We start from the raw sequence: 21,422 nt of genomic DNA on the forward strand, positions 1-21,422 counted from the left end.
CCTGCAGGTGATGCCCTCCGAGGGGACCGGTGGGGGCTCCCAGGACGGGTACACGATGCAACTCCAGCCACCACTGTGGGAATAGCTGGCCAGGGTTAGGGCCTTCGGATTTGGAGAATCAGTTTCTACCAGAATCCCAACCCTTTGAGTCACACCCCATGCAAAACTCGAGGACAGGTGCCATTGGGATCTGTGGATTGCCTGCCTGGTACCCGAGCTGGAATTCTCCCCCAACCCCCAGCGTTGACAGGCTGGAGGGAAACCATTCGGAAATCAGCTGTCCAGTCACTAGACCAACATAAACATACCAGACTACCTTTTTTGGTGAACTTAAAAAAAAAGTCCCGGAGAAGGTGGCTTCTATGGAAGAAAGGGAAAGTGTAGCCGATGATTTGAGGGGACACAGTGCCTCAAGCAGCCTGAATGACTCTTCACACAAGGAAGGTCACAAGTGGGCGGGCAGTGGTGAGTACGCTCCCAGCAATCAGATTTGGGCAAGGTCAAACCGCTGGTGTACTGTGAGGATATAGACCCACCTCTGGCCGAATCCAGGTCTTGTCATGAACTAACGGTGGCTCAGGGAGAATTTTGCAAAACCAATACTGGGGGACTAGGGTTTGCCGGCAGAAAAGAATCTTTTGGGAAATGCTTCTTGGAACCTGGGCGTGAGATATATCCGTGGGCAGGTGCGCCTGCGGAAGTGGTTCTGGTACGTTCGTGTTTACATAAAAAGCAATTAGGCTTCCAGAGTCTACACTGCATGCAAACAAAACTCAAGGAGACTGGACTGAAAATATGTGGTGTGTTATTTGGTCCTAAAAACTGCATTTTGTGAACACTCCCCTCAAATTCTCCAGGAGCAATAAAATAGCTTCTGGCATGACAGTCCTTTTACAGAAATGAAAACATGATTTAAGAAAATGGTGTTTTTGGAGAGAAGCGAGTGTTTAAATTATCATGTTTAAATGAACTATGCCAGGCTCTTTTCCCTTCCAGGGAGGCAAGATCAGCTTCCTTTCGTCATTCTTTGCACTGCACAGGGAGATTTGCTTTTGAAAAGAAACGAGGCAGGGGGAGGAGGGGGCCACTTCTGTGGTTGGACACATTTCTGGGCAAGAAGTACCAAGGAGCCCCTCTCCGAGGCCTGAATTATATGTCACTCGCTGTTCTCACTCCCCCTTCTAAGCTGTTCACTCCCGGCCATGCTGACTTTGAGATAGGACTTGGCTCCATTTGCAAAGCCTGGTCCCCCAGGAGTACACACCTACCCCAAAGCATCAAGCTACCCCCTTTTATATTCCAGGAAACACACAGGATCTTATTTTTGGCCCCAGAATAGTTCATATTCAGTCCGAACACGGAATAGCCCCCTCCCCCATTTGAAGTCTATATGCATTCGAGAAAGCAAATGAAGTACAGACAAGGGCTTAAAAAAAAAAAAAAATGAACTCTAAAACAAGCTGCCCAACCCTTTGGAGGGTTTCTTTTTCCTCTTTGCCAAGGACCAGCGGAAGGCAGGCATGGCCCAGGAGTTCAGCGCGGGAGCTGCACCCGCGTGTTTGCTGGTCTTACAAAAACGTGAGCATTAAAAAGTACTTTCTGTCAACGCCATCATAGGACGTGGAGCTTCCAGGGAATTCCCTCAGAACGACTGCCTCGCTGCCTTCCAGAAACATCTCGTCTCGGCCTTGTTCTCTGGCTGTGTGTGCACTGGAATCCCAGGGCAACGTAGTTTATTGTTTTAATATCTGTCTGACACAAAGCAAACCATTCTCCAGTGACTCCTTATCTGTCATATGTATTTCTGTGAAAGAAATATCAAGACAAATAAGATGTTTGGGGGCACACCACGGGATGGTAGGTTTTGCAACTGGCAGCCTTTTGCAGAAGGGAGACCCCCATCTGCAAAAGACAAGAGCCACCATTCTGCATGGAGATTAATAAGCAACGCGCCAAGAGAGCTAGACCCCAGCCGCCAGAAATGTGGCTGCTTCTTTCCAGATTCTTCTGTAAACAACGGAGGAGGTTCAACTTGTGCATTCCACCCCCCCCCCGGAAATTGTCTTTTTTTTTTTTTTTTTTTTTTTTAAAGAGGCAAAACAGTCACAACAGAGGGGTCCAGGATCATGAGTCGGCCCAAGTCAACTGCGGCTGTGGATGAAGGCGCTGACCCAGTTGGGGCGATGGTGGGGCGTGGATTGAAAATAAAACTGAGCCTGTTCAAGAGGCCGTTCAAGAAGTCTGGGTGAGATGAGTTAACACAGGAGTGAGTACAAAACTCTTAAACACCAGCTGCTCACAAATCGGCATGCTGTGCCACGCCGTGGGGAAGAGGGGCCGGTGGCGGTGCTGGGCAGAAAGATGGTGCTTTGGGGATGGAGACAGAATGACACGGGGGTTTGGGGAGCAGGGGGGGGGTAGCTGCATAGCTGTGTCCAGCTGTGAGCAGTTGCTGGGCATTAGATCGGGCGTGTGCTCTGAGGTGACAGGCAGAGCACGGCACAGTCGATGTCTCAAAATCTCCCTGTGCGCGGGTTCAGTGTCACAAATGGGAGTTCGGTGGCCTAGTGCGTCTATGGATAACGCGGGAGGATGGTGAGAACGTCAGTGTTTAGCTGAGCTACCAAGAGGCATTCAAAATGCCGTGTTAACAGAGGGCAAGCCTCCTGTCGGGTAGGACCCCCAAATATCGACATGCGAAATTTGTTTGTAGTCCGGAGGCATTAGCATCACGTATCCATCATCTGTCTCGCCCATGAGATCACCACACTACAGAGTCTGACTTAAGGACGCCTTGCTTAATTGAACTGAATTTAAATAAAATAATTCTTAGAGAGCGGACACCTTGCTCACGAAGTACTTACGTTACATGGAAAGGCACCTGGTATATAGAAACAACTTGATAGAAGTGGGTTAAATGAAGTAACGCCTTTTAACCCCCTCCCCCAACAAAGGACTGAGAAAACGAGCAAAGAATGGGAGGAGTTATTTCCGAGATGATGACATAGAGGACGCAGGTGTGTTGTCACCACAGCGCTGAGCCACAGACTTAGAAGGAGCAAGGCAGGGGTTCCTGATGAGAAAGATCCACTGTGGAGGCCCTTCGAGACCAGCATGATTGGAAATTGCCGGAGTGCCAGAATCAGCCCAGGCTAACAAAGAGGCATCTTCAGTACGCTAATGGAGTCTCACCACTTATCCCAGGGGAGCTACGGCCAGTCTTGGAGAAAGCCAATAGCACCAAAATGATACCCCCAACTCCACACTTGTTTGGTGTTCGTTAGGAGGGCAAAACTCAGCCAATCCACCCTATTTAGCCCGAATTCATGTATCTACCTTACTTCGATCAGTACCAAGAGAAGGGTATCTTTTGACATGCCTACCATCCATTACTGGTTTTTGAAATGTGACCAAAGGGCACAAAGTACAAAAGACCCATGAAGGTGCACATTGAAAAGAAGGTCCCTCTTGATCTCCTCTCCATCGTAGCCAGCTGTCTGGAGTCCGGCCCTTCCAGATAAGAATGCCAGCCTAGCAAAGGGGTCCGGAAACTGCCGCCCTCGGGCCGCATCTGGCCCGCGGACTGTTTTGGTCCATAAAGTGTTATTGGAAGCACAGTCACACCTGTTCAATTCTGCAGTGTCTGTGGCTACTTTCAAGCTAGCGACAGAGTTTGAGTAGTTGCCAACAGGAACCAGATGGCCCACGAGGCTGGAAATATTTACTCTCTGGCCTTTTAAAGAACTATTTTGCCAATCCCTGACCGGGCAGATCAGACACGGAAGAACCGCCTCTCCAGCAATCCGGGGATGAGAAGAAGAAAGCACAATGCTGGCCTGAATGCAGAGGCCGGATGGCTGCCTAGAAGCTGCCCTTGACCCCTCCCTGCTTGGACATTTCCAGGAGCAGAGCACGTGGCTGCCCGTGGATACATTTAGAGACCAGTGAAGACGGGAGGCCTGGGATTGAGTTAGGCTGGGTTCTAAATTAATCTGGCTGGGTCACCTTGGACACATTTCTTAATCCTTCTAATCCTAAATTTTCTGAAGCACAAAGGGGCATAATCATATTTTACACTTTTCTTGTGAAGATTAAAGCAGAAAGTTCATGTGAAGGGCTTAGTGGAATGCCCTTCATAAAGTAAAGGTTCAATAACCATGAGTTAATATTAGTATTGTTACTATTATTTTTTTTTTTATTTTGGGGCTGGGCTAACGTAGGACCAGTTAAGCACTCACCCTGGGTGCAAAATTTAAGAGGAGGTGGCACCAAAACCCCCCCAGTAATCAGGATAAATCATACTTCACTGTAATATTTTAAAAACTTAAAATTATTATTAAAAAAGTTCACGATGAACAGACTCTCAAACTTTAAGCAAAGAAGGGCTATGTTGAGCATATTGCCCCCTAAGGTAAAAAAAATTAATAATACTCGTCCTGTGTTAATGAAAATTTTGCTATTTTGTTCACTGTCAATTTTTTCCCATTAATTTCAACTTTTTTAAAATACTGCATTAGAATATTGTTTTTCTCGACTACCAAGAGTTTTTTGGAACCTCTTAAGGTTTTGTCCAAGATGACTCTTTCTCTCGCCTGACCCTCATCCCGGCTTTGATTATCCTTCTTTTAAGTGATTCCTCCAGAAAATATTAGAAAAGGCCTTTTCAGAGCCACGTGGAGCTTTGAGATACTGGAGGGGGAGAGAGAAGACACGACACACTTTCGCAAAGTGTGTCAGTAACACAGTGACCTGTACGTGCACTTTCTATCAACTGAACTCAGTCCACTGACACTTTCTGTATTGGGCAGAAGAAAGAGGAAGCCATAAATTAATTTAGGCTGCTACCTTAATTACAGACACCAAAGAAAGTTCTATCAATTACCTAAAAGTAGAACAGTGCAGGCCTGATTTATGTATGTTTCTGCCACTTAAATCATTGTTTTATGAATTCCACACAATTACTTCCATAAAACCTGCAATCAATACATCAATTAAAACCACGCTACCACTGCTCGCCCTTGAGTTTCATAAAAGTGAATAAATGAGGAAGTGACTCTGCATTTTGATAACCTTTAGCATCCTGAGCCTGTGATATCAGATCTCCCCCCACCCCCGGCCCCGTGGTCAGGAATGAACATTTCAGGGGGAATTAACAATCATCTTCCTTTTACGTTAGGACTTGTCCTCACATGAATCTCAAGTTCATCTGTGGCTTCTGTCAACTGTGGGAAAATACACTTGTTTGCATTGATAAGCACATGAAACCATGCACACATTTCTGCTGGAAAATGCATTTTCTGCCTGTTGACAAAACTGGTATGGCACTTGCCATGGATTGAAAAGTAGCCTGCCCCCCACAATTACATGTTGATCCCCTGACTTCCAGGGTGGTGCTGTTTAGGGATGAGGTCCTGGGGAGGTAATTAGGTTGAGGTAAGTCATGGGGTGGGGCCCTCATGAAGGGATTGGTGTCCTTGTAAGAACAGACACCGAAGGGCTTGCTTTCTCTGCCCTGTAAGGATGTTGTGAGAAGGTAACCATCTATGAGCCAGGAAGAAAGCCCTCATCAAACCCGACCATGCTAGGACCCTGATCTCACACTTTCAGCCTCCAGAAGGGAGAGAAAATAAATTTCTGTTGTCTAAGCAGCCCCCCTCCCATCTATGGTAATTTTTTATGGCAGCCCTAGAAAAATAATAGGGAATACTTGCTCCTGGCAGGGATTTTGTGACCTAAAGTGGCGTCTAAAGCTGTAACGAGAGAAAAGACGGATATATTTGCCTGCGTATTTAAAAATGTACACTGGAACGTAAGCAAGATCAAAGGCCCCAAATAGGGAATATTTGCAACATCTATGCTCTTCACATGTTATTCCCCCTAATGAACATTCTCTCTCAATCTGAATTAAAAATAAAATAAGGATCAGCACAGAGGATCCTAGGGAAAGGGGGGAAAACTGAATGGGAAGTCATCAGAGAGGGAGAAAAACCACAGGAGATTCTTAACTCTGGGCAACAAACTGAGGGTTGCTGGAGGGGAGGTGGGTGGGGGGATGGGGTAATTGGGGGATGGGCATGAAGGAGGGCACGTGATGTGATGAGCGGTGGGTGTTATACATAACTGATGAATTACTGAGCAATACATCTGAAACTAAATAGGTACTCCTATATGTTAGCTAATTGAATTTAAATAAAATCAGAAAAGCACCAAAGAGAAACGGGCCCATGTGTCCTGGAAATCCACAAGAGGTAATGTCCACAGGCTGATTAAAGTAGTGAATGTCATGCTCGTTGCTAGGAGGAAGGCAAATGCAGAGGAGAGGGAACTGAGAGGCTCTGCTTCACCCATCCGATTTTCAAAATTAAGAAAGAGCAGAATACGAAGGCGCTGGCAAGGATGTCGGGATGGAACCACCAATCCCGTGTTTGGGAAGTTAGATGCGGGATTTGATGCACTGGGATGTCGGGGTATATGTAAAGGTATTTGCTGCAGGCTTTAGGAAAAGAAGGTAGTTTGAATGAGTGTGGACCGGGAATGGCTGTAGGAACATCCACACCATGGGACAGCATGAAAATACCCAGACAGCTGAATGGGAGGGAGCCCAAACCTGCTATCAAGTGAAACGAAATATGATTAATATGTGTAATGCGTGCACAATACATGTGTGTAACATGCCCCTCCGTATACAATCAAATGACGAATACCCCCATTTTACGTGTGTATGTCCTTCTTTGCATTATTATGAGAAAATGTGGAAAGATCCTTCCCAGGCAGTCAGTATGGGTAACTTTAAAGGTGTCTGTTTTTGGATAAAATGGGGATATTATTACATCATTATACACACACACACACACACACACACGTGTGTGTGTGTGTGTGTTTATTTGCATGCTTCTCTAATTACAGGAAGCACATGTTAAACTTGTAATTTGAAGTCTATTCATAAAATTGTAAAGAAAACAGAATTCAGGAGGTAACATCGACCTGCTTTTGGAAGCATCTACTTCACGTGGACATAAGGATCAGTGAGAGCTGGCTTTAGCTAATCCAAATTAGAAATCAGGCTCCCTGCTCGGCGGGAAGCCTGCTTCTCCCTCTCTCACTCCCCCTGCTTGTGTTCCCTCTCTCTGTCAAATAAATGAATAAAATCTTAAAAAAAAAAAAAAGTAAGTGACTTTGTCACTCATGGAACTGTGGATTTACCTCTTGGTATTTCAACTCATAAAAAAATGGAGGTAACGTTTTCCTTTGGAAGAAAGTTGACATGTTCTTTACATTCCAAGTTCCAGCTGGAGTTTTTAGATAGTGAGCACTCAGTGTTTGCAGATAGCACTCACACTAAAGCAGGTGCCTTTCCGCCAGACAGGAGGAGCCTCCATTGCTGGCCCTGGGAGGGAGAAGGCGGTGAGCGAGCCCACCAGCTCTGCCCCAGCATTTACCAAATCCCTCTGTTAAAGGCTTAGATGTGGGCTCTTCAAAGCAAACGTGATGCTCTTAAATTAACTAAAATTATTTCAAAACTAACAAAGTAGTTCATGTAATTACTTTAATTCATTTCATTGATGAAAAGTTAACATTCCTAAGACAAAATTATGAATAGTACATGTTTTCCATTCTGGCATAAGGTGATCTTGCCTAATTTTCTGGAGTTTTGCTTTGACTCCATGTGTCTGCTGAAAAGCAGGCAGGCCTACTTCACACTCTGGATGCTAGTGTTGTTCATCGGGCCATGTGAGAGGATGTGTGATGTCTCGTGACACAAGTTGAATTGGGGTTTCACACTGGGATAAAGGTCTGGATGGCGGAGAAAAACAGGCCAATTGCAGAGACATGGGAGAATCTGTAGGATTATATTGTACTGACACGGAGCTGTGAGTGGAAATCTTTCTCTTAATGCTTTCGTGTCCTTAGTCATATTATTAGGATGATTCACTTAAGTGGGGGGAAATCCATTATGTAAAAGTGCATCTTAAAAAATAGATAACCTCAAGTAGGAATTATTTTCATTACAGAGGAATTCAGCAGGGTTCCTTTAAAACCCATCTCCCCTACTGCATGTAAGGGTATTATTTACAGATGATTAGCTATTTGGCTAGGCAGAAGGGCAATTTAAGTTTAAGACACCTAAGGCCAGTTAAAGATCCATGGGGGGAGAAAAAAACAAAACAAAACACAAACCCAGGAATAATCATGGAAGTCAGAAAACACATAGGATTTGATTTACAAAGGTGTAATTTATACACACCTTTCTTCAGGAGTACAACTATTAGATAACCATGAGAAACACATACATTTTCAAGCTAAAAAGCAGGTATATCCTGCAAGATTGCTGAGAAGTAAGGGATCCTCAGCTTTTGGGTAGAAAGCCAGATTCTTAGCCAAAGAGGCCAAACCATTCAGGCCTCAGAGACAAGAGAGGTGGCTTTCAACCATGTGTATGTCACACTCAGAGAGGAGATGAACCTCGGTGGCCATGTGTGTGCCCCAGTGTGTGTGTGTGTGTGTGTGTGTGTGTGTGTGTGTATGACAGAGAGAAAAGAGAGAGCGAGACCAAGCAAAAATGACCCTCCACGTGAGGGCAGGATTGTTTCTAGAGCATATGACTTTGTACTGGAACATGTACCTCAATCTGGAAGAGAAAACCTACAAAGAAGCCAGCTAACCCTACAACCCAACGATTGCATTACTAGGTGTTAATGCCAAAGATACAGATGTAGTGAAAAGAAGGGGCACATGCACCCTAATGTTCATAGCAGCCATGACCACAATAGCCAAACTGTGGAAAGAGCCGAGATGCCCTTCAACAGATGAGTGGATGAAGATGTGGTCCATATATACAATGGAATGTTACTCAGCTATCAGAAAGGACGATTACCCAACTTTTGCATCGACATGGGTGGAACTGGAGGGGATTATGCTGAGTGAAATAAGTCAAGCAGAGACAATTATCATATGGTTTCACTCATGTGGGACCCAAGGGAGAAAGACCACAGGAGAAGGGAGGGAAAACTGACTGGGAAGAAATCAGAGAGGGAGACAAACTGTGAGAGACTCTGGACCCTGGGAAACAACCTAAGGGTTCCCGAAGAGTGTGTGGTCAAGGGAAGGGGTAAGCAGGGGATGGGTATGAAGGAGGGCACGTATGGTGATGGGCACTGGGTCTTATAAGCAACTAATGAATCACTGAACATTACATCAAAAACTAGTGATGTACTGTGTGTTAGCTACCTTAACATAACTTAAAAAAAAAAAAACAAAACACCAAAAAACCAAGAAGCCAGTTAATGGCAAACAGCCCAGCCTCAAAAGGTATTGCTCACTTGGAGAACTAAAGCAAAAAACCTCAGCAATATGTCTCAGGGAGGAATGGATCATCTTCACACCTGGCATTGTTGCCTCGAGATGGAAGTGATGGACAGCTCCTTTGGCCACCCAGGTGAGGAAGGAGAAGCCTCTGCATTGGCTGTTCTTACAAAACATTCACTGAGCTTGTCCGGACACCATTGTTTACGGGATCAACACATGAAGATTCCTATTGGAAGAATCTAGGTTTTTGTTTTGTTTTGTGATGGGGTAGGAAAATTAACTATTCATTGTTGTTTCCTTTAACACTACTCCACAGAAGGACAGTTCTGTAAGATTTCTGAAAAATTCCCACCAACAGTGGAGGCGGGGTGACTAAAATGTAATATTGTGAAATGATAGAATATTATGAGGCCCTCAACATATTTTCATAAAGTGCCCATGACATAATCATCAGTGGAAATAATGGGATGAAAAATGTGTAGGTACTATGATTGATTGTGCAATTTAAAAAAATGAAGGGTGTTGGACACACATTATATAGTTTCTATAATTATTATAAATTTTCACTTTTAAACTCAGGAAAAAAATGTATAAACAGTGAAGAGATATTGTCATTTTGGATTTTCAATAACAAAACAGACCCTTTATATCTGCGATGCTTTTTCTGCAAAGCGCTGGAATGACAATACTTTAGGCTTTGCAGGCCACCTCTGTCGCTGTCACATGTTGTCTTTAGTTCTTGTTTTGTTTCTACAACCCTTCAAAGAATCTAAGACCCATTCTTAGCTCACAAGCTTTACAAAAACAGGCTGTGGGCTGGATTTGGCCCCTGGGCTGTACTTTGCTGGCGCCTGCTTTGAATGACTTTGTAGCCTCTGGATGCTTCCCCTATTTTAATATGAAGAATTTGTGATAGATTCCCACATTTCATATTGGTAATACACACTTCCCCCAAAGCTGCCTTAGAATGGTTATACTGATTCAAATGCGTCCTTATTTGGAATTAGTTTGAACAGAGAACTGAAATAGAAATGTATATTTCATATGATCCGTGAGAGCCGTGCTTTCCAATATGGTAGCCACTAGCCCCACGGGGCTAATCAGAGTAACATTAATTAACATTAAATTAAATAAAAAAGGCAGTGCCTCTGTCCCAGGAGCCCACATACTGGACAGCACAGATACGGAACATTTTATCTTAGACAGTTCTCTAGGACAACGATGTCACAGAATAAAACAAAATAACCCTCTGGAACTCAACTGTGGTCAAGTTTTGGATTGCCAATGTTCCTCCAGAAAACACCATTGATAGAGAAGGTAGGGGAGAGAGACAAGGGAATGACAATGATATTTAGGGTCAAACGAAGCCAGAAAGGCAGTCCATCTTTGAATAACTTTCCAGGTTCAAAAACCAAATCTACCATATCGTGGCTGTGGGATCCTGGGTTATCACTCCTCCTCAGTACCCCCTCCATTCCTCTGCTGTAAAGCAAACATTATAATACCTACCTGGTGCAGATTTTGAGGATGAAACAAGGTTGAGCATGTGGAAATGCGTACTAGCCTCCTAATTCTATGAGCTACATGCACACACATTTATACCGCCCAAAGGAGGCAACGGCCATACATTTAGAAAGAACAACTTCTTGCCAGTATGGCTGGATGCTGGCTTCTCGGGGCACAGGAAGATACGCTGCACCGAATGCATGCCCAACCTGCTCCTGAAGGTGCTACGCTGGTTGGGAGGAACACCTGGGTACCCCCATAACCTGGCACCTTCAGAAACCCGCAGGACTCTCGGAGTCATGTTTTTGGTTTCTGGTGACTGCTTCTAACCTGTGCCCCCCCAGCAAAGAGTTTGGTTTTTCTGAGCCTTTGGGAATTGAGACGCTTGATCTTGGCCCTCAGGGAGGATTCCCCTCTGTCTCTCATCCTCCTCCTCATCACATCCTCATTACTGCTGCTTTTCATCACCCTCCCAACCCTTCTCTAAGCTGGTCTCCAGCAGCCCTCCTTCCCTCATCCCCACACTCACTGCTGAGCACTGATCCCAATGAAGACCAGTTTCATAGTTATGGGGGATTTCATAGGGTCGTGTTTTACAGCCTAAGAAATAGATAAGAAGTTCTCAGTGGTGGCTGGGGATCTTTCTGAGGAGGGGCAACCCAGCTGGGGTACCATGATGGAATCCACGAGAACTGTAACTGTTCAACCTGTTCTGAGAACTGGGGTCTGGGCTGGGGCATTTTCCACCCTGGAGCATCCATCCCAGGCAGAGAAATCCTCGGTTTTTCCACGTCAACATTGTGATCTATCTTCCATATTTATTTTTGGTTTTCTCCCCCTTGCACTTGATGACTATGTTCATATCTACCAAAGTGCCTTTTCCCGTTGTTCCTCTACCCAGTTAAACGGGGGAGAACCACATTCTTCTCTTGCCTCCTCCTGCTCCCTGAAATCACATAGCAAAGGGCAGAATAGGCTTGCAAACAAGTCATTATTTTCCACCATGAGAAAATGGTGCCCAAGCACCTTTTGTCACGTGAGGGGGCCACTTGGATGGCCTGTGTGTGTCCCATCAATCATTTTCATGTGAATTTGCAAGGCTGTGATAGAAGGCAGGCAGTGAGCTTTAGCTCCACACCCCTCCCCGCCATGCGCCAACCCCCAGACCAACGCCCCAGGTCCCATCCATTGGACCCGATCCTGCTGGGTCTTAACAAAGGATGACGGGGACATCTGGGAAGTGAGCGTTCAGACGTAATGAGCAAAGGGGTTTGATGCTAAGGTGACAGGGAAACACAGAGACATGCTTATGAGAACCAACCTCATCTTGCGGGGAGCCACAGGGAGGGTACAGCAGAGAGGGAGGGGAGGAGGAGAACTTACATGGCAGGGAAGGTGATTGGACTCAGATTTATGTCACAAAACAAAGAGAGAGCCACGACAGCGGGCTTACTTGCGGAAGTATATACAAGTGAACTGGGGGCACTGTACATGGAAGATCCCTCCTGGTTTGCCTGGCACAGCAGCACCGTGCCTACGAAAGAGAGAGAGATAGCTGGTATCTGGTTTGGGAACAGGCATGCTACACCTGAGAGATCGCGGCAACGCAAACAAGAATGGCAGAGAAATGAAAACACAGCCACATCCCCGTGCATGTGGTGGAGACACCCGGGGCAACCCCCTGCCTTAGCCGAAGGGAGTCGGGAGCCCGCCCTCTGGCCCCTCAAGCACGGGTCACACCTTGTCACCTGGGGTTCCCGTAGTGGGAACCTGGCCACCCCTAGGACCCAGTTTCAAAACAGTGATGGTGGCAGCACGGCATACACCAAAGGGGGCTTGAGAAATACCGGCGAGAACTAGATGACAAGCCTGGCTCGAAGCCACTTAGCTGTGTGATCTTGGTAAGACACTGTACCTCTCTGTGCCTCGGGAGTCCCATCCGGAAAATGGGGCGAATATACCTACCTCCAGGGAGGGTTGGGGATCGTATGGCTAGAGATGTGCCTGGGGCAGGGGCTGGCACGTAATCATCACTCAGTAAAGAGGAAGCATGTGAACTGCTATGATCGGAGAAAACTTCTCCTCCCTTGCCGCCCCGCCCTCCCCCTTTAGACTGTCTGAATCAGTTCTTCAGGGGAAGAACAGAAGTGCAGCGGGGAAGAAATGAATGCAACTTTCACCCTCCATGTGACCCACCCCGGACCCACACTGGGCTCAGGGTGAGACCATCTTTGGCTTCTGTGTATCTCATTTCTTCCCGAAAGCTCTCAGCTTTCTAGCTGGAGAGGCTACCTCACCAAGCAAGTCTGCACTGCAGATCTGACTGTCCTCTGCCTGATTTAAAGCAAAGGGCACCGGGCTTATCCTGGCACAATGGAATTTTACAGCAGAGAGGAGCGGTGGAATCCTGAGATATGCCCTCAGTCTGTGATGTGTTTTGAACCACCGCCCACTCTAAGGGTGAGCAGGGTCAGGAATCCGCAGGGTATCAATTCTCTCTCCCACAAAGCTCACACTCAGACTTTGAAAAGACTGAGAGAGACTTCTGAGGAGTTGTCAGCCCATTACTGATGATGGAACTGTGTTCCCTGTGGCTTCCGTTCACTTGTTTCCATTTGGTTTTGGGTTTTGGAGTCTCCGGCCGTCACCAAAACTGGAAAGCTCCCCCCCGTGAGAAGAAGCCTGCCCACATCATTGGAGACCTCACCCACATCTTCGGAGCTCACACACACCTCTGGAGACCTGCTCTAGGGCTTGCTAAGGGGTTCTACAGCCCTGTAGGAGCTTTCCCAAGGTCAACAGAAGCTTAGTAGGAACTTGCAGAGTGAGTGGGGGTTCTGCCACACAGAGAGGGGTTGCCACATGAACCATGAAAACATAGCCATCTTTCCCGAACTAAAAAACCAAACACAGTTCCAGAGGTGGTCTCCGTGACCACTATTCCCCCTCCTTCAGGACCAAGCCAGAATAGATGGGCCCTATGAGGGGGGCTGAGAAGGTTTCTGCAGATTCCTTTTCTACCTTCTGCTCCCTGTGTTTCCCTGGATTTTATACATTATTTCCAGGTAAAGCAAAGATGCGTGAAAATCCCTAAGTGGCCCCTCCATCACCAACTCAGCCACCCCCATCCATTCTTTGACACGGAGAAGCAGCCCATGGACAGAAGTTCTATCTGAAGGAATGTCCCCTGGTCCTTCTGACATTTACCCTGGTATCCTGCATTTCTAGCTGGAGAAGAGCCCCCACAAAAGTGTGGATATAAGAGTAAAACTGACTGACCTTCCCTTGGTGGTAAATGTATTCAGAGTCTGGTTGGGTCTGAGTTACAATCAGCCTTTGCTACATGGGATGTTTCTTTCTTCTATTTTATTTAAAAAGTTTATCCCAACATATAAGATGGGACTTTACATGGTCTAATTTCTTCTTGGTAAGTATTTCCTGTTTTGGCAAGAAACTGGCATAACTTGGTAATTAATAGCAAACAAATGGAACACCAGCCCATGGGGGTGTGCGGTCTGAAATCAACCAACAGGAGTGGCACACCCATCCCATGGACACACCCCAACACCCACCCTGCTTATCAACAAGTACTTCGCCTGACTTTGCAAAGGCCATTCATCCTCAGGTTCTCGCTCACTGCCACAACCTTAGACAGAAATGAACGTTTCTAGGGGCACCTGGGTGGCTCAGTGGGTTAAGCCTCTGCCTTCAGCTCAGGTCATGATCTCAGGGTCCTGGGATCAAGCCCCGCATCGGGCTCTCTGCTCAGCAGGGAGCCTGCTTCCTCCTCTCTCTCTGCCTGCCTCTCTGCCTGCTTGTGATCTCTGTCAGCTAAATAAATAAAATCTTTAAAAAAAAAAAAAAAGAAATGAACGTTTCTATAGGATACATAGAGAGCTGTCAAATCAGCATCTTCTAGGGTGGGACCCGTGAGAAAATTCAGTGGGTCTCTCATGTCCACCCCTGGATCGAAACCACTTTTAAAATGAAATCTGAAGTTTCTTGGGGGGTACCTTGGTTTCAAAAGAAAAATGGCATAGTTGTAGCAAAAATATATCTAGAAGGACATTTCAGTATTGTATAGTTAAAACCTTAGGGTCAATTTTCAACACTCTCAGTGCAATTTAGAGAATCCCATTGGGACACAACACAGATTCCCTCTAGGAAGCTAAATCCTGGCAGGGCATAATGAAGCTTTCCTAATGCTCTTACGCTGTAGATCCTGAGAAACTGCGTTGAAATAACTTCTTTGGAAGCCCTCTTGGTAGTGGGGGAAAAAAATTCTTTATGCAATAATTCTGACCTTTGTAAAACAAAATCTATACTGTCACAGGACTTGCTTTTTATTTTACCTAAAAAACATTCTCTAATTTAATTTGCAAAGTACTTACTGTATGTTCTCTTAGTAATTTGTGACCTTTCCTTAAGAGAAAGCTTTGAATTAAACAGAAACAAAGAGGTAGAGGAGAACACTGTAACCTCCAAGCATTTTTTGGGCAGGGGCGAGTCATGTGTGTTTGTTTAAAGAAGTCAGTCAAATAGATAATAGGGTAGGAACAGCAGCATAAGGAGCATTTAGAAGGTCATTCAAGGCATCTTGTGATGCAGCTTTCTAATGAGTCCCTTGCATTGTGTTTTCTATCCACACCCCATCCCCCCCAACATAGACCATTTGCCACCAGCTAGCATGAACCGTCCGCCACTGTGGTGGCATTCTATACTTCTCAGACTTCTGTGCCTTTGCTAATAAAGCAATTTTACCCTAATATCCAGGATTTTGAGGGAGGAGGGGGGAAGGGGGCTTTCCTCTTTATAATTTAAAGATGGCAACTGTGTTCAATTTATACCACTAGCCACCATTCCCTAGCCAGGACAGACCGGTTATTCATCAATTTCCAAGTGTCCTTTCCTTTTTATCCTGGCATCCTCAGAAGCGTTCTTAACACAGCTTCTAGGCAGTTGCTACTCTTTGATTAGAGTTGGTGGACAGGATGAAACCTCCCTGCCATTCCTGCGCCTACTGTTAGGTTAAACCATAAAATTGACCTTTTTATGTCAAATAGGATTGAATATTGGAAATTTCAAGGGATTTAATTTTAAAGAAAGGCCCCGCTGCAATGTCTACTGTGTCTTTTAGAAGTTGCCTCTTTTCCCAGTCCCTAGGAGCTAATGGATCACCCCCCTCCTATGAGCCCATCACACTTAAAAAAAAAAAAAAAAAAAAAATTCCCGAGGCTCACCCGGGTGGCTCAGTCAGTTAAGCCTCTAACTCTCAATCCTGGCTCAGGTTGATCTCAGAGTCATGAGTTCAAGCCCAGCGCTGAGTGCCACAATGGGCGAGCCGACTTAAAAAAAAAAAAAAAAAAAAATCTCCCTAGCAGATCCTTTGTCACACTCTACTGCAACTTTTCATTTATGTAGCCACAATGAGCCCCTCTTGAGTCAGAGCCAAACCAGACTCATCTATTCCCAGCCCCTAACAAAATACCTCTCGGAAGGTTTTACAAATACAATCGAGTAATTATGTTTTTAAAGATCTCTTCCTTTCTGTTTTCTTGGCTAAAAATAGTGCTTTGCCCAGCCAATTGTTCTCGAGGGTGCCTTCTTCTGCCCCTTGTTGATTGCTGGGGGTGTGCATGCCTAAAGTCCGGTTACGAGCCCTCTCTATGGGATTCACTTGCTTCCTCCTCCTCCTCTCTGGTGCTTTTAAGGTTGACTCATGCAGCTCCACATGGAATCTGAGTAGCTCGTACCCGTGCCTGGTGAGAGCTGCCTCCACGTGGCACACTGCATTTCGGAATAATCAGAGCCTTTGCAAAGTCTGTCACACCCTCATCAGCATCCCAAATTCCGGCACAATAACCACGGGGCCATGCCCGGGCAGGATCGGGAATCTTCCAGCTGTGAGAGGGTGAGCCCAGGTCCATGTGAAGATGGGGCAACCCAACCCTTTCTTCTTAACTGGAGACTCACCACAGTTCTGGGGATCATTCCTGGCCCCTTGAGGGGCAAGGAAAAGCCTCAAAGGGGTGATTCCTATCACAGACAGGGGAGAAATTGTACTCCAAAATTGTACTCTGCTGCCAACTCTTAGGTGAGGAACTCAGACTCAAGCCAACTGGAACAACAGTGCATTTGCACACCTGTGCCTTTACGAAGGGTAATCCTTCTCCCTGGAACCTCCACCCCTCCCCCAACCCAGATAATTCCTTTCTGGACTCAGCTACAGCTTCTTCTCCTAGAAACCAGATCTCTTAGCCTCCACCTGCCAAATTCAGCTTCTTTCCTCTGCTTTTCTAAATTGTGTTGTGTGATAATCTATTGAATGAGTGTCTTCCCATGGATGAGATGAACTCCAAGAGGGGTTCATCCAAGAGGAGTTCAACCCCATGGGTCCAGGGACCTCGGCTGAGAGGCAGGGAGGCCTGACAAGAGGAACCAGAGGGTTTTGGACAAGCAGCCATGTTGCACTTGCAAGAAATAAAATTAGAATACAAGAGGGAAAGGAAGAAGAGAGAGGCTCCTTTGAATGTCTGACCTTCCATTTAGTACCAAAGAGGCAGATCTCCAAGCCAGCCCAGGGTGAATGACTTTGCCCATCCTGTATTTTCTGAATTACACACACACACACACACACACACACACACACACACACATATCAAAGAAAAGAAAAAAAAAAAAGAAGGAACAAAACATGTGAAAGAAACACCCCAACGCCTAGCAACTGGGAGTGGCTGACTCACTTCATTAGTTTCAAGATGAAGATGAGTTAGAACACTAGGAGAAGAATGCTCTTATTGCTACTAAATGGAAAAAAAAAATTAAAGGCGTGAAGAAAAACCACCACACTTTATGAATTTTCTGAGAGCCAACAGGGATTCGGGAACCCCTGCTGTGGGAGGTTCTGGAGTGTCAGGTGTTATTTGAGCCTCTTCAAGCATCTGTGAGTCCCTCACAAGCAGAGCCTGTTGCTGGGTCCAGCTTTCCCAGTGTCACTAGGCCTGGCGACTCTGCAAAGAGGGCTGCGGGGGAGACACCCCACAGGCAGATGGTGCATGAGTGCAGGAGGCCATCTCAGAGTCACTCTGTCACGAGTGCTCAGCTAAGAAGAGGTGGCCTGTGAGGGCTGCTGTTCATTCGGCAAGTGAGTATTGGCCTCTATCACGTGCCAGGCACTGTGTGGGTTCTGGGGTATGCCCGCTGAGCCCCCTGTGCCCTTGAAAAGAATGAAACACTGTCTTTTTTAGTGCTTGTATGTTCAGGAACAAATACATACACAAGAAAGGGAACAAAGGAATGAGTCCGCATCGACCCCAAATCTGACACCCTATGGTTATTTACTTTGCTTTGCTGAGATCCATAAAACTTACAAGTAATTTTGGCACAGTATTTATGAAACATGACTATTATGACTGGCAAAATAGTCTTTTCCATAATGCTGTTACACATTGCAGTCATAACAAAAAAAAGTTTCATAGTAATAGTAATCACTAGGAAAAAGAGTACTTTCATTTTATTTAAAAAAAATATTCATTCAATATTTCCCCGTACATTTTTACAATGCATTTGTTCCTCCCTAACTAGAAGGGTCAGACAGTATTAGTCTCTCTTTAGAGATGGGGAAAAAATGGCACAGAGCAAAGATGTGGTTTACGAAAAGCTCTATCATCAGTCAGAGGAGAATTCTGGGTGAGAAACAAAGTTATGTAGGCTCCTAGAACATGACTCATTTTATCAATGACTCTTTCCTGCTTCCATTGTTGGATGATTTTTTAAATATATTTTTAAATTAGAATAAAATGAGGAAAACCTTGGCCATCATTGAAAGAACAAGCTGGGTTACAGAAGTCTTCTTCACAGGAATGGTACTTTCAGAAAGGGGTGCCCTCAGCGCCATGGGGGGGTTCTTATAACCACCTGTATCAACTAGGGTATCTGTGTTGAACAGATACCCTAGTTGATACAGGTGGTTATAAGAACGCTAGGTCCCACTCCCAGAGTTTTGGACTGACTCCAGAGGTCTGGCATGGAGCTGAGGAGTTGCATTTTCAACAAGCTTTCGTGTTGTCGGGACCACACTTTGAGAAACACCGGAGGAGAGCCGGTGCCCCAAACCTCAATGCTGTGGGTTCTTTCCTTTCTAGCACTGGAGGTTTTCAAGGCCTGTGAGACTTCAGGAATCCACTGGGAAGCATTGAAATGACTTGCCTTCAAAGGCTCCACCCCCTAAAGAGCGTGACTCAGCTGGTCAGAAATCTGCATTTCTGATGTAGAGGCAGAGCTTACTGACCTTTTATGGTTGCTGTTTGGTGCATCGACAAATTTTGCCTCCGTCTGTAGCATTTCAAACACGAAGAGTAACTACCAGTCTTAACTGTTCTGTCAAAGTCTCTGGAGGTGGGCTGGTAAAGAAGGTTCAGAAGATCTCCTGCAGCATAATCCTAGCAAAGCCACTCTTGGTTCCCCACCCAAAAGAGAGCCTATCTATCCATTCCTGCCCCACTGCTACGGGCTGAAGTGAATACGCTCCACAGTCATGCATACACTGATGTCCTAACCCCCCCGGTACAGGATGTGTCTGTATCTGGAAATAGGATCTTTAGAGAGGTAGTGAGGCTAAAGTTGGGCCATGGGGATAGACCCCGATTCCATGTGGCTGATGTTCTTCTAAGAAGAGTAAATTACAACAGAGACACAGAGGAATGACCGTGTGAGGACTCAGGGAGAAGACGGCCGTCTACAGGTCAAGGAGAGAGGCCTCCAAAGGAACCAACCCTGCTGACCCCTTGATCTTGGACTTCTGGCCTACAGATCTGTAAGAAAATTCATTTCTGTTGCATAAGCCGCCCCAGCCTATGGTGGCCCTGGCAGACTCCTATCCTGCTTGTCTCCTAATGAGTTCTGCCCTGAGGCTCAGGGAGGCACTGGACTACATGAGGGCCACACAGCATAGGCATGAGACAGGTGTCTGGGAAGGTGCCATGTGCTACTCCCTGCCCATGAAGGTTACTGCTTCCGATGGACACATTTATCCAAAGCCCTCATGGGTTGTGGATGCTTTTCATGGTCACGCATTTTTGAACACGGACTGGCATTGAGCTAATCCATGTAAGAATATTTTCACAGCAAATACTTAATGCTTTTATACATGTCTGAAAGATGAGCCTCTCTGAAGGGTTACGGTCGAGCTTTCAATACAGAGGTATTTCCACTGAGGCACAGATGTTGCAGAAAAATGTTGGATGTGTATTTAATTCTTATAAAGTGAATCATGTTTTAATTGTGCCAGGGGATTCCCAGGGCTCTTTAAAGGAGCCCTGAAGTAAATCTGTATCGAGTGTAAATAATCTCTCATTCCAATTTATAAAGCAAGTTTTGATTTTCTTAACAGTCAGAGAGAAATACATGATTGTGTGGGTTTTTTTTTTTTTTCCTTTTCACTTTTCTTTTTGACATAATTTCAGACTATCCCAAAAAAGTTGCGGGAATACTAAAGAATCTCTCTACAACATTCTCCCTGATTATTTGTTGTTTTAAAAAAATGTCATGACTTACTTGAACCACTCTTATTCTCCTGCCTTCCAAAGTTCAAATAATAGTGATTTTTACAGAAAATATTCAGTTGACTCAATATGATACTAAACACATCAACCGTAGCAATTCCAAAAATTGCTTACTAATCACTCAAAAGGCACCAAGCAAACCCATTCGGTGCTAAATTTGGACTATTCCCTATTCTTTACCCTGTAAGACCGGTACTATCATCAAAGCTATTATAATAGACGAGGATCCAGAGACAGAGTTTAAGAATCTTGCCCAAGGTCACACAGGTCACAGAGATAGAAATCTTATGGTGCTGAATTCAGATCAAACCAAACAGATCCTTGGGACCCATTTTCTGAAGGTTAATCTTCCACATCAGGTGTAGGCAAACTACAGTCATTTGGCCAAATTCAGCCTACCACTTTTTTTTTGTACGGCCTGTGATCTAAGAATGTTTTTTACATTTTTATCTGGTCGAAGAACAATCCACAGAAGACCAATATTTGGTGACAAAGTGAAAAATCACATAAAATTCAAATTTCAGTATCTATAAGGAGTTACTGGAACACAGGCACACTTGTTCATTTACATATTATTTATGACTGCTTCTATGTGGCAAGACGGAGCTGAGTAGTTACAATAGAGACCTTATTGCCCATAAAGGCTAAAATATTCACTATCTCGACCTTTACAGAAAAGGTCTGCTGACCTCTGTTCTAATGTCCTCTTTCTGTTTGGAAGATATAAGCAGTGATTGTCAGGACAGCATTAGCCCCTCCCTGGGAAGCTGTCACAAATGATTCCAGAGGATATCATTTTATTAATACTTGCAAAAATTTATTTCATTTTTTTTGTTAAAAACAACCAAAAAATATTCTTAAAGACATGTTCTTTGAATGCTTGCCAAAAATCTCTTTCTAATTCATTGTTGTTCAAGATAATAAAGCAACTAGAAAAAATTGTCCCATAGGGTATTTGCGGAAAGCAAACAATTTACAACAAAAACAATGCAAATACATTTTATCTCTTTCAGGTTTGCATGCTCTTAGTATTTAGGTAAGGGCTAC

General features: G+C 45.1%; 1 protein-coding gene across 8 annotated transcripts in view; it reads right to left on the minus strand.

Annotated features, from left to right (window-relative positions):
- LOC111156037 (RNA binding fox-1 homolog 1) overlaps window positions 1–21,422 on the minus strand; it is a 600,640-nt gene that overhangs the window by 65,036 nt on the left and 514,182 nt on the right. For 7 of the 8 annotated variants that reach the window (XM_022516606.1, XM_022516604.1, XM_022516609.1 and 4 more), the window contains one exon: window positions 12,266–12,346. The exons of the other annotated variant lie outside the window; for it this stretch is intronic. In XM_022516606.1, coding sequence (XP_022372314.1) covers window positions 12,266–12,346 — 81 coding nt within the window. The remainder of the gene's footprint in view (window positions 1–12,265; window positions 12,347–21,422) is intronic. 8 annotated transcript variants of the gene reach the window in all.

Source organism: Enhydra lutris, unplaced genomic scaffold (assembly GCF_002288905.1).
Source record: "Enhydra lutris kenyoni isolate GAN:26980312 unplaced genomic scaffold, ASM228890v2 scaffoldscaffold45, whole genome shotgun sequence".
Classification (NCBI taxonomy): domain Eukaryota; kingdom Metazoa; phylum Chordata; class Mammalia; order Carnivora; family Mustelidae; genus Enhydra; species Enhydra lutris.